The following is a 14500-nucleotide window of genomic DNA, read 5'->3' as shown; positions in this document are numbered from 1 at the left end:
TTTTCCCACCCTTAAGCATTTCTTCTCTGGAACTGATTTACACATCAAAAATGTCAGAGATAGTCTCTGAAAGTAATTGGGTTTACAGCAAATTATCCCATAACAGAGGTTCATTTCAAGGATTGCTCCAGGCAGAACCAGAAGGCACAGCCCACACACCATAAGAGCACCATGCTGACTATTTTAGCTTTCAAGCACAAGGATCACATAAAACATATCTTGGGCAAATCTTTGATTAAAGTAGATCAAGACAAGTTTTACCACAGACCTCAGAGGCACTCCCAGCACAGAACAGCCCACTACCAATCAAGGACATTCAGTAACACCAAATTTTACCCTCCCTCTTTCTCATCCTCTTCCCTTTCCTCCACTCACTACTTCAGCCCACAGAACCAAATGAACAAATGAACCTTTGGACAATACTTAAAGAAAGAAAAATAAGCAGCAAACACATTTGAGTAGCCCTCACTCCATGGCCTTGTGCTAGAGTGCCAAATTCATCATTAGTGACATTTATAGGATATCACTGGTGGGTGTTGAGTGCCAAGCATTATTCATGAAATAAAAATAGCTCATCCACCAAATACAGAGCAGTCTGGCGAGGGACCAATTTCTCCAGCAGCTGACAGATAGCAGGCAGTATTGAAACACGGTAAGACACAGCTAAGGTATTTTAATCTTTTCTCTTCCTGTGTAGTGGCAGAACATTAATTTCCATTTTTTTTAGGAGTAATAACTACCCAATAATTTCAGATGAGCTTTGAAGTGTTCTAGCAAAAAAAAGTGAAAGTGACTGTAGCCTGCAGAGTTCTCAAGTGAAAAAGTTTCATTTTGGTCACCCACGTCTACTTTTGACATTTGAGTTTGTCAGTCCCTTCATATTTTCTACTGTCTCCTTGTATGCCCATCTTGTCACTCTCAGGTTCCTGTGTCTAAGCAGGGGAGTCCCAACAAAGCCCAAGCACTACAGTATGTTTGAGGTTATGCCATGTTCCATCCTATGTCATATATTAATTACGTTTATTTGTGGTAGGCAATATTAACTTTGTATCAGTAACTTTGATAGCATCCATCTGCTTGTATTCATCACGGTTGTTTGAGGAGTTTATTGAGACAGAAGGGTTGGATTATTAGACCTGTAAACATCTAGCTGGTTGAATACCTCACAACAATGAGGTGATATGGTGAGGCAAGATTATGTGTTTGTCAAGCTCCTATGGGTACTGTCATTGGCGTAAATGGAGAAGGGAGGATTGCTATCCATGTCTTTTATGTTACAAATAGAAAGATGGCCCCTGTCCATCAGATGGTGACTGAAAACATTAGTGAGGGAGGAAAAGGTATGTTCTAGTATCCTTAAAGTAGCAGAGTAAGAGAATGCAAAACATATTTTGGAAGTCAGATGGGTGTTTATTCATACCTCACAGGAAGTGATAAACAAGTTATGAAGTAACGTATTTGATACACATAAGGTTATCTTGCATTATCCCAGCAAAAATTCCCGCTCCTCTTTCACATCCTTCTTTTTACAACTCAGGTATGCTTTTCAAACTCAGTTCTGTAACTTGAAGGGAGACAGATGAATGAATGATATTTTCAAAATGATCCTAGGCCCACTGACTTGAAACTGAGATACTCCTGAAATGAAAACTAGGCTCACAAGATCTTGAGTGTTTTAACTGCTGTTCTTGCCCAAGTCAACCCTTCAATTCAGACTTCACTAATTCAGACTTCACTATTTCTCCTTTCTTTCCCTGCCTTCCCCCATGTACTTTGGATTTTCTCCTAAGTCCCCTGTTGCACACATCTCCTCAATACTCTTCCTCAGTTCTTTTTCATGCTTAGATGGGAGTCGGTGTAATGTACAGTGAGTTTTCAAGCGCAGAAGCTGTTTCCAAATAAGCACCACATGAGAGCATTTTGAAAATTAAGGAGTAAGACTTCTGGGGTTTGCGGAATTCCTGCTGAGAGCCAAACCCCAAAGCATCATTATATGAGAATGAACGTTTCAGAGCAGCTATTCCAGAACAGCATGTACAGACATGTCCAATTCTCATGATACATGTGACTCAGAGCAAGTGTTCTAATTGTACTTGTTCATCTTCTTTGCTGAGGAATGATCCCATTCTAGCATCATAGAATCATAGAAGCATTAAGGTTGGAAAGACCTCCAAGATCATAAAGTCCACCATCTGACTGAATATCACCATGCCCACTAAACCATATCATGAAGTGTTATGTCTATTCATTTATTAACACTTCCAGGGGTGGTGACTCAACGATTTTCCCTTGGGACCCTGTTCCAATGCTTAATGACTCTTTCAGTGAAGAATTTTTTCCTAATGTTCAACATGAATTTCCCTTGAAAGGGAAAGAGCTTGAGGTAATTTTCCCTTGTTCTATTGTTAGTTGCCAGGGAGAAGATGCAAACTCCCAGCTCACTACAAGCTGGATCTTGTTCTATATGGGGCAGCAGTGTCAGTTGCCCTTCAGCTCCCAGTTTTTGAAGGGTCAGACAGCACAGGGTGAATGGCAGGGAAGAACCTTAAATTAGAAAGTCTTCAGGACATGGTATAGACTTAAAAGCACCGGATGTCATAATGGAGTTCTAGTATATCTGATAATAGGTACTGTGTATTATTTTGTATGACCTGAATCCAACCCTGTTTTGTTTTCTCAAAACAAAACAAAGCAGACAAGAATGGCAACTATCCATTTAAAGAGGTATGTTGTCAGCATTCCTACTCTGATCTTGTGCTACTTAAACCCTCAGCTTTAGGGATGCATTTATGAAACTGTAACATCCTGTGTGGTAGGTATCACTGGCAGATTATGTCCTCCTGCTTCCCCCTCAAATGTTGAAGTGTTTTAAAAGGAGTTATTCTGGTTTTCCCCACAGAAGGATCACAGTCCACTGACTTCAGAGTTCACCTAGTGTTATAATTGCAGTAGTTCATCACAGACTGAAGCACCATTTCTGATAAGGCATCAAAAGCCTGCCCCGGGGAACAAGGCAGCTTTCCTGGACCGGACGAGACCCACTGAGAATTTGATAAGGAGCTCTTCTTTCCAAATATATCTGACAGCACACCGTACTTCTTCAGCATACATATATAGCTTTTATGCAATTTGCATAGCATTTTTATCTCCTGCTATTTATAATAGAGAGTCGAGGAAAGCTACAAATATAGTGATTTTTAAAATTAATATGAAAAAATATAAATGCCCAGATAAAAAATTACTATAAGCCTTGCAAACATTCCACAGTAAAATCAGTTTAAAACTTGAGACAAGCTTTTCTAAACTATAAATGCATACTTGGATCAAAACCAAAACCCTGCTAAATGGCCTTTACATGATCCCTTCACTGAAAATATAAAAGCCTTAAAACCAAAATGTACCAGCAATATCAGCGGAGTACAAGTTCTGTAATCCTCAACTATCAAAGCTCCTCATGTTCAGAAAAAAGCACACATCTGCAATGACCACAACCAGAAGCAGAACTCAAAGCTTTGCTCTCAGGCACAATATGGAGAACTGTGGGTCATATAGATCAGAGCAGTTCTAAGATAATACAATATCCCATAAAGGTGAGTCAGAGGAGAAACTTTAGTGTCTAAAATTTTTGGAGGGACTGAAAATGCTGGAGCTCTTCAGTTCGAAGAACAGGCTGGATGAAGGGAGGTTATGAAAAAGGTTTACAAAACCATGGGCACTACCAATAGCTGGCAGCAGAACAAAAGATCACAATATTCAGAATCAGAGGACTTTCAATAAAACTAGTAGGAATGTGTTTTAACAGAGACAAAAAAAGTCCTTTCCACAGAGAGCAGTGAACTCCAGGAACTTGCCACCAAAGAAGGCTGCAGAGGCAGGCAATACTATGAAGTTCAAAAAGAATTTATACAAACTCAATGGACAATGGCGCATGACCAGATAGTAAAGGGAACACATAGAGATGTACCTCCTAACATCCCTGATGCAACAAAGGAGCATGAGGCAAATGGACCACAAAGGCTCATACAGCAACGCTTACAGAGTGTCTCACTAAATAGCATCTTCCACTGCCACGATCACAGGCAGAATACTGGGCTTTGTGAAGCACTGATTTTACCCAAAAAGGCACCTTCTGTGTGTTTACACTGCTCATGTTACTCACCTGGGTCAGCTCCTGCCCTGACAGTTGCAACTGGATAGAAAGCACTGTCCTGAATTGGAAATCTTCATCTCCCACTGCCTCCTCAGATAAATTTTGTTACCCCAGTATTATTTTGATTATTCATCCTGTAATACGCTCATACCATGGAACTAGCAGGAAGTGTTACTTCCCCCACCAAATTCTAGCAATACTGTTCTAAAGAAGATCTAGTAGAACAAAGGAATTATCACCAGGCAGGGAACTCTCTCATACTACTGGCAGTCTTTTGAGACAACAACTTTACACCACAAGTTGCAACTCAACTCTCTACTGCAACCTACACAGACAGGCTCTGGAAACAATCAGAACAGATGCAGGGCACCTAGAAAATAAATCTCACTCAAGTTCATTAGTTTTCCTTCTCCCACCTCAATAATGCTGGTCCAATAGGCTCTTCTTCCATCGTCAGTACCAATCCAAAATGCTCTGAAGTTATGTCTTTGCTGATCTCCAGTTACCACAGCGGACAATCAAAACTGAAAACAAGCTTTCAAAGCTGACAAGCAGATTCAAGGCTTGCAAAGAGGCTACCAAACAAGTTTAATAAAGTTCTGGGCTTGGCGTGGCACTAGCACCGCCCTTCAGCAAGCGTCTGTGATGGAAACAAGTATCACCTCACGTGGAACAGGACTGGGATTATCTGTCACAGGCTGAGCTGTGGTAGGGTAAGGCTGCAGCTGCTGGAATAATGGAGAGACTGCTATAAAAAGCACATTGCTTGACAAATCCAGAACTTTATGTAGAAAAAAGGCTTCCTGAGTTTTCCCAGCATCGTTACCAAAAGCACTTACTAGACAAGACTCATTTCAAGAATGAGCAGATCAAGACTTTCCAAAACAAAACTATGCAGACAGACTTGTTACAACATTGCTTGCTCCCAAAGGGGGTGGGACAGTCCTCGTCATACTCAACAACCAGTGTGGTAAATCCTCTAATGCTTTGGGTACTTTTATATCCAGAACTTCATTTGTAGTCATTTGGGACATAGAAACAACAACAAAAAAAATCTGCGTTTATCCTTTTTTCCCCCACTGTGATCTCATATCATTTTGGTCAGGAGTCTCCCCTGCATTGCTTACAGTCCAACTAGTCTCAGGTACTTACAAACTACAGAGAAACCAAACACACTGCACTAATAATCAAAAATGCCCTGTCACTCTTGTTCTGTTTAAAACCAGAAGCATTACTTTTTAAAGAAAGGTCACCAGATAAATTTAGATCTATTTAGCTTGTAGGCTGCAGTAATTTGTTTTTAGATACGTTGTTTACCAAGCAAAAAAATAATACTATTTAGCTAGCAAGAGCTTTTTCTATTTAAATTATTTTTGTGTTTATTATTCATATTATAATTATTTTAGCTGGGTTTTTACAAAGCCTCCAGAAAATAATTAACAAAGAAACAGCAAAACTGTAAGGAATGTTTTAGAATTATGATAAATATAGCCAATTCATACAGCTCACAGGTGTACTTCAGTACTGACACTGCAGAAAACAGCCTTTAAATTGCATTCAGCTTAGATCTAGAGAACTTTATTCATGAAGGGTCACAGCTTCCCTGGTAGGATTCTGTGTACCATCCTCACTATTCCTAGGTGAACTGCTTATTAAAATTTCTGACCACATCATTAAACTAAATTAAGACACAAGAGGCATTGCATACATATTGCGATTAGTGAAGCACACTAAGCCTGTCTGAAGATCCCAGTCTGGTTTCTATATCCAAAGAAGAGGGGTACAAAACCCATGGCAAATTCAACAGAGGAATATGAGAACTTTTGGAAGACACTATCAGTGAAGACAGCAAAAACCTTACAGTTGAATCCCAGTGCCACTCTTTCACATTCCACCCTACAAAGCCAGCCACCTCTTCTCAGTCTGCTCTGCTCACCTCATGAGTCCAGCTGCCTTGTGAGGAGGAGACTTCTCCGCCTGCTTCCCTCTCTGTTTCATGTCAGACAGTCGCTGCCGCATGTTGATGGTCATCTCTGAGCTCAGACGCCAGATGAAGATGCAGCTGAAAGAGGGAAAGGTGAGGCTGGCACCAAGTCTCAGTTAAGTTTATTGGTACTAATTCCCACTGCAGAGACAAACAAGAGCCCTTCTGCCTGCAGCAGAGAGACACACGCAGAAACAGCTTCAAAAAAACTCAATCCCATCACAAGCCTCATGACAAAAGGGTTGAACCTGCCTGTCAAAGACTCCCTATGAGCAAGAGCAACTGCAGAGATACTTACACAGACCTATCTCTGATCCCATACCTTTATTTGACTATCTGACCAGCTGCTGAAGGAAATGCTGTAACAAGTCCCTCCATGGTCACCAGGGTAAGCTGAGCCTACAGATGTCCCTTGCATCCTTAACCAGTGGATGAAGTCTCTGACTGCCACTACCCCTGCAAAGGCAAGGCCTTCCTAATGCCCACCATCCCATGGAGTCTCTGTGCTGTAATAACAGTTAAGCTCATGTGGCAGTACTTTTTGCAGTCAGGGTACTCCTAATATTTTACTTGGGACTCCATACAGGACACTTGCACAGAATTTACGCAGCCATTAGCTCAGCACGTCAAAGCACAGTGCTAATAACACCAAGGCTGTAAATTCAATCCCAGTATGGGCCATTCACTTAAGAGCTGGATTTGATGATCCTTGTGGGCCCCTTCCAATTCAGAATGTTCTGTGAAATTTGACTGAGTTTGGTCAACAGATTCAAAAGCATTTGAGAGAAGGAAACCAACAGTGTGGTCTCATTTCATGAATTTCTTCAGAAATTCAGCTTAAAAAAATATATTCCTCATCACATTAAAGAATACCACATCTCTTGTTCAGCTACTAGAAAGTAAAATGACCAGCATTGTCTTTGAAATTTGACCCTAGTGCTAACTAATTCTTTTCATCTCAGTCATCTTTCCTGTCTAGCTGGGTATACCTACACTGATGTAGAAACAGAGATGGCGTTTTGGCTATCACTTATAAAATCCTGCACCCTGCTTTGGAAACCAAAGAGGATTTAATTCAGTTTTTCAAGACCCATCAGTGCCAGTACTCCAATACACAGAAGATTTTTCAATTACTGACTTCTCCCTCTTTTCTTGATAGCATGTAAACATTAATTTGCTTTGCCATTTGAACAACGACCATGAACTTTGGTCTCCCTGACCTGAGGCAAATGTCAAAAGCGCTAGGATACTGAATACCTGAATGTTCTTCATTTTTTTCTCTCTCATGAGGAAACAATTTAAAAGGTTTTAACCATATCACACCAAAAAAAGCCCATAAACCCCTGTCTGCAGTCTGTGGAGATTTTAGAGCAAAACTAAAACTTCCCTTCTTGTCCCCAGTGCCATGCTCAGGAGTACCACTCCCAGCTACTGAAATCACATACAGACACTTCCCCCATTGCCTGTGAACACACTGTCATCCTCCCACTGGAGCTTTTCAACCAGGAGAAAGGGCTGAGGCACTGTGTCTGGGAACCATGGCAACCCAGGGCAGCCAGCTGTTTCCCCTCAAGGAGCAGCTCTCTGCAAGTAACAGCAACCATAATCTGCTGCTGAAAAGGTACTGAAGTGGAGGAAACAAAATTCTGAAAGCAAATCTGGCTTGTTCGTTAATCCCACGCCCGCAGTTATCAAACCTAGAGACAAGCAGCAAACAACCTGCACTCAACACAAACTCTACAGAAGCGAGCACCCACCTACCCCTTCTTTTGCTGGGGTTGGGGAGGGGGTTTTGTTTTGTTTTTTCTTACTTTGCATTACTTTTCTCACATGAATCTCACAGTCCTTGTGTCTCTTCTGATCTCTATTTTTCTTTCTATTCTCAGCTCTATTCTTTGCACATGCTGCTGTGTGTGAACAGACTATTTTCCCTGTTCTCCTTTGAAAAAGATGCTTTCTCATCTCTTTATAGCAGACTTCTTCATGCATCCTTTCCTCACTTCTCATCCACCTCCTGCATACCCTTAGTGAAGAAAATGACCCTTTTTCTCATGGAAATGTCAACAAAAGAATGTTGCACTAAATCACAAGGATCACTAGGGATTTCAAACTTTCCATGTTTCTGGAATTTGTCAGAAGTTCACAACAAAAGGATTCTCTCTCCTGCAACTTTTTTCCCTGAACTATTTAACCACATGAAAGGAAAAGAAAGAGGAAAACTAAATAATTTGTTTATTACTGAAAGACAGAAACAACCAACTGATGAGATTTCATGTGATATATTGTATGTTCTGTAACAACTCACCCTCTAAACCCCTCTTTCCAATTCAATTGTGTTTTATTAATTAAAAAAAAAAAGAGAGAGAGAGAGAGAGAGAAAATCTGGGTTGCTCCGAACTTGCAATAGCACCCCAGGAACCATCTTTCTCAAAAGAAAAAATTTATCCAGTTCAGCTGATTTAGGCATTCACTGATTCCAGAAATAGTGGCTCCACTCACCTGTACAATCATCATACTAGGCACATATTCTCCTTTTTCCCTTGGGCTCAGTCTGGTGATTACTTAAGCTTTTAGTGAACTGATTTAGCTCATTAAATGTGCAGAAACTCATCTCAGGGGAGTAGTGATGTAGTGACCTGAATCAGCTGAATGAGGGGTCAGCTGCACCACTGCTGACTCAGGGGAGAGGGAAGAGGACCATATGGACAGGATCAAAAAGCGGGGACAGGCCTGTCCCTTTTGCTGCTAAACAAGCTCTTTCACCTGGTGAAACCTCACCAACAGAAGTAGTGCAAGAAAAAGTTTCAGCACTACTAGCAAAAATAGCACAAGATGCCTTATATTACAGACCTGAAGGCTGGTCAGGAAACAGGTCACATCTCTGTCCCCTTTCCAGCAGAGAATAGTATTTACACTCAGAAAAGGAAAATACTTCACATGGGTATTTCATAACATAAACTCTGTGAGCTTTGCCAACAGCACACATCTAGGATTCAGAAAGCTATCAGATTTATTTGGAATTCATAAAACATCCCTAAAAAAAAAAAAATCTACCTTTCTTAAGGATATCCTAGATCCAGTATGAGATGGCATGAGCCAGTATTACAAACAAGCAAAACCTCTTACCTGTCACCAGAAACAGAGATCAGATGTTTGCAGTCATTACTGAATTTCATCCCAGTTACAATCTCTGTGTGAAGTAAAGCACAAAAAAACCAATCTTCCCTGAATTATTGAAATGGACAGAAGAGATCATTAGCCAAATAGGCTAGCTATATTCAGTAATTCACACTTCACAGATCAATATGCCCCAATTACCATAACCATTTAACCAAGAATCTAGGCTTGACATAGGAAGGGGACCCCACGGCAAAATATACATGAAGACTGAATTCTCTTTTTGCCTATAATAGAACAGCTCCTGCATGGTAGGAGCTGAGAGTATATCATAATGAAACTGAATACACTGAAAAAAACACAGACTACCTTATAGGCTATTAGAAAAACTGTGTAAATAAATACATGGCTTGACATTTGTGTGTGTGTGCATTTGTGTGCAAAATGCAAAAATTGAACTTGCAATAAAATAGGCTATTACAATTTCATCCAACTACAACCTACTCAAAAATACCAATTAGGTAAACTTTGATGGGGAGGAATCTTAAGAAAGCTTTGACTAGTATCAGACCCTACTGTATAGTCATCAGCAGAAAAAAATGCATTTCCAGAAGTTTACAAGCCTTACCTGAGTGTCCATACATGGTTGCAACACACTCGCCAGAATAGAAATCAAAGATGGAGAGGTTCTTGTCAGAACAACTGGTTGCAATGTAAAGACCAGAAGGGTCTGTTTGCACCTGGTTTAGGAGACCAGAGGAATGCAAAGATCTGGTGAGAAACTACCTTCAAACTACATGAAAATAGTTCAGAACACCCAAGACAGTCAGAATAAAATGCAAGTAGCGCCCACAGGATTCCAACTGAGTACCACCCTACCCAGCATTCCAGGACAAATCTCCTACCCAATCCTGACTAGACTTCTAGGAGTCTCTCCAACCTAATCAGAGACTGAAGGCACTTAAATTAAATGCTTTCATGACTGTGAAGGCATTGCCACCAGTGGACAGACTTCTACCTCTCTCCTACTTTCTTCTAACCATTGGGGTCTTACTTTCTTCTATGTTAAGATCAAAACAAAACAACAAGAACACCCCCAACCCCAAAACACACACACCATAAAAAAAGAAAAAAAAAAAAATCACATCTGACAGAGTTAAGTGAAATATTATAGGATTCAAGTCTTCAGGAGAGAAAGCAAAAAAGAACTCAACACTGCCAAGAAACTTTGATAATGATGCTGTCACAACTCTAACATTTGCAACTCCCATTTTTCAGCTATTTTGTTCATTGTGTGTTTTTTCATATGCACCCATTTGTTGCTTTATCTTGGATCAAATAGAAAATCCCCTGAAAATGCCTGACCAGGTCTAAAGCAGCACTACACAGCAAATACAGTTACTGTCACCCAATGTCCTGCTCTGTCTTTTATAGAGTTTTAAGGAACTGAGAGGGAAAACTATGTTTTTCAAGGGAGACATGGTATTTAAATAATGGTAATTCTTCTGGTTCCTTATGTTTATTTTGTTGATGTTTGCTTCCAGCGTCACTGTTTAGGTTCTACTCATTAAACTGCAATGTGTATTATGATCTCAGAATAACATGCCAAGGAAGTTTAAATTCCAGAGACAACCATAATCCCTTGGTTACATAATTGTCTTAAAAATGAGCAAAGCAACAGTAGAAGTAATTGAGATGCACATAAAAAAAAAAACCCACCACCAAAAAGGATATTAAAAACAAAAAATCCAGCTCTCAGAACATTTCATGGTTTCTTGTCTGAGAGATCTAATCAAGCACCTAAGCGTATCAGCAATTTAAAGTGTAGCATCAATTTTTCATTTTCTTTACTCTGGCTTATAAAAAATTTGTAGGAATTATAATAGGCAAAGAGAAAGAATTTTTCATTCTCAGTAAAACAGAAGAACTGACACTGAAAAAAATTGTTTGTTTTCCCCTCCCTTTTTACTCAGTTATTTACACCCATCAATAATTTCAACTAGAAGGGAACTACAACTATCATCTATTCCTGCCTGACCAGCTCAGAGTTGACCAAATTAAAGCTTGTTATTGAGCGCATTGATCAAACACATCTTCAACACTCTCAGGCTTGGGGCATTGACCACCTCTCCAGGACATCTGTCCCAGTGTTTTACCAAACTCTCAGGAAAGAAATGCTTCCTAATGTCCAGACTAAACCTCCCCACTGCAAATTTGAACCATTTCCATATATCCTGTCACTGGATCCCAGGGAGAAGAGCTCAGCACCTCCCTCTATGTGTCCCCTCCTCAGGAAGCTGTAGAGAGCAATGTCGTCACCCTTCAGCCTCTTCCTCTCCAAACCAGGCAAGCCCAATGTCCTCAGCTGCTCCTCAAAGGACATTCCTTCCAGGCCCTAATAATTATACTACTGCATTATAGCAGTAGAAAAATTATCAGTGAAAAATAAAAATACAATGAAGAAGCTTGTTTGGCAACTTAACCTGAGAGATATTTTGATTTTGTCAACTGGTTTTCCCTCTTTGTAGATAGACAAGAATGCAGTTCTTCCACTCAACTGTGAATCTTGTACACATCAGATTTACCAGGGTAAGCCCTGGATAGTGGCAGAAACAGGCATGCTATGCTGGCCCAAGGCCTGGATGCACTCAGCAGGTAGAAAACATCAACAGACGCTCTCTAAGAAGTACCAGGCTTGTCCAGAACTCCAAGACCCAAGCTTTTCAGGGCAGATGCTATTTAATTTTATCAACTCAAAGAGTTTCCCTTGTATTTGCCCTCTGAAATCGACTTCACAAACACTGATCAACAGGCATTTCCACTTTAAAAACTAACTAACAAAACTAACTAATTCCACTAACAAAGCCAGTCAAGAAACCCAGAATGAGGTCTCTGGAGTAGAAAGTAAAATATCAAATTAAATGGATTAAACCATCTCCTGATAGATATTGGTGCAGTTCCACTTGTTTTTACAGCATGGTCCAGTGACTCACTTCAGAAACAGGACAGAGAGAAAAATCATACATCAGCTTCAGCATTCATTGACTCTTTTCCTGTTTTAGCCTCATGAAACCCAAATACATTACCAGCCCTTAAAGGTGGAAATAGAAGGAAGCAGCAGCAGGGTAAAGGACAGAGTATGGAGCAAGTGAAAAAAAAAAAAAAAAAAAAAAGAAATTACTGTATTCAGATTTGTATTTCATTTTCTTGCCCCTGAGCTGCATTCAGAGAAGCTGGAAAAAACTGAAAATGGAAGGAAAAGAAAACAGCTTACTTTGATAAGGGTGCCATCTTCACCTTGGGATCCCTTGTAAAGCTTCTTCTGCTTCCCACTGCTTATGTTGAAAACCCTGAGGGAGTGACATAAGATAACATGGCTCATTTTTGCCCAGGTACTGCTCTGGGGCTCTTGTCACCAGGATCCTTTTCTCTCCCTGTTCCTCATTCCACATAAAATACAGGAAACAGGGCCAGGCTACAGGAAGTGGAGAAATTATCTCCATGAAGTATTATCACCAATCAGTTAAATGGTTCAAGAAAAAACCTCAAAAGTAATGCAGAGGCAGATCATCTGAATTAAAATTGAAGATTTATTCCCAAGCCAATAATCAATCAGTCCTCACTGCTGTAAAAATACCTGGCCTCCTTCGTACTAGATCAAAGAGAGCAAGACACTTTATTTATGTTAGAATACAAAACCAAATCACATCCAGTAGTGATATTTAGCTATGACCAAAACTCGTACCATCTCATACAGCTATAATAGGAGACACACAACTACAGAGAGACTCCTTTGCTTTCATTCAGACTGATTGGAGAAATGGATAAAAAAGGAACAGAGAACAGACTCCACTTGTTCAATGACAGTCACATCTAATTCAGTTTTAGGTTCCCACAATCCCAGGTATTTCACAGGACCTCACAGCTTTTCACTAAGTACCTTCAAAACCAAAATTAACACAGTGCAGAAGTTCTTGCCCCACAGCTCAATGATGTGCCAAGGAAGGCACACTTGCTCTCCCAGTAGAAAACCTTTGCAATGAGTAGCCAAGAGTCCCATGGGCATTGCACATAGTCACAGCTTTTTATCAGTGAGGGGAAAGGCAGAGTTCAACCTCACAGTGCCTCAGATCTGTCTGAAAACGCTGTATCAAAGAACTGAGAGGAATAATGATGGAGATGGGGCTGCCTTGTTTATGACTGCAAAAATATTTTCAAGATGAGAAGGAAACTAACCTTATGTTACGATCCTGGCATCCAATAGCTGCGTATTTCCAGCTGGGGTCCACATCCATGTCATAAAGTGTGGTCTTCCTAACAATGTGATGTGTTCGGGTAAACTGGACCCCTTCTCCTGTCTAAACACACAGATAAAAACTGTGTCAAAATCAAGTAGGCAATCCGTTTTTAAAAACAAGTAAATCCAGATGAGTCTTCTCACACAGCCAGCACAAAACAATCCTTCCCAGGGAGCTGCTGGGAACAGATGAGACTGGAGGCACATGGAACTCTTCCCTCCAGCACATACTCTTTCACCAGTCCTCACAATAGGTCTGGCAGCAAAAGAAAAGCAGATATCCTAACAGTTCAGTGTTTCACATCTTGCTGGGAGAGGTCAGGCTGGGAGTAGCTGCGTGCTTCACAGAACTAGTTCTCTGAATGTAATCTCTTCTATCGAGTAAGCAGGAGGCACTGAGGCTGAAATAGCAACAAGCTCACACAGAAATTCTGATATCATTCTTTGAAGTAACACCTTTGTGGAGAGATTATAAATTAGAACTGTACAAAAAGCTTTGATAAGGTTACCTTCTGCGCAGTGCGGAAATAGATGCTCTTGTCCGCCCCACAGCTTATCATTCTCACTTTCCCATCGTTGGCTGGAGAGAAAAGGCAGGAGACAAAAGATAAACACATATACAAGGTGGAGGAAATGTTTCAATTTATACCACTGCTCATTTATTCCAGTCTTGATTAGCTCAGACTGACTCCTCCCCAAGCAGCAAAACAGAAGCCCCTTCTCAGGGACATTTGTCTTTTACGCTCAGAGTGCATGAGGCCTTAACACAGAGGCTTTACAGGACAGATTAGGATGTAATTCTGTCTTCTCCCTCACCAATATGCTCATACCTCTGTGTGCCACAGCACTCTGTGGCAACATGGCACATGCACACTCTGTAGAAGCAATAGGCACTTTTCAGACCTTAGACTTGGTCACACGTTTCTTGCTGCCCTATCTAACTGCAGGGGCA

At 40.6% G+C, this 14500-nt stretch overlaps 1 protein-coding gene across 2 annotated transcripts in view; it reads right to left on the bottom strand.

Annotated features, from left to right (window-relative positions):
- MAPKBP1 (mitogen-activated protein kinase binding protein 1) overlaps positions 1-14500 on the bottom strand; it is a 102970-nt gene that overhangs the window by 19234 nt on the left and 69236 nt on the right. For both annotated transcript variants that reach the window (XM_082282912.1, XM_082282911.1), the window contains exons 15-20: positions 14058-14128; positions 13488-13609; positions 12526-12601; positions 9880-9991; positions 9261-9324; positions 6087-6212 (exon numbers count right to left, since the gene is read on the bottom strand). In XM_082282912.1, the coding sequence (XP_082139038.1) occupies positions 6087-6212; positions 9261-9324; positions 9880-9991; positions 12526-12601; positions 13488-13609; positions 14058-14128 (571 nt within the window). The remainder of the gene's footprint in view (positions 1-6086; positions 6213-9260; positions 9325-9879; positions 9992-12525; positions 12602-13487; positions 13610-14057; positions 14129-14500) is intronic.

Source organism: Coloeus monedula (assembly GCF_965178545.1).
Source record: "Coloeus monedula genome assembly, chromosome: 6".
Lineage (NCBI taxonomy): Eukaryota > Metazoa > Chordata > Aves > Passeriformes > Corvidae > Coloeus > Coloeus monedula.
This window is presented reverse-complemented; position numbering and strand designations above follow the sequence as displayed.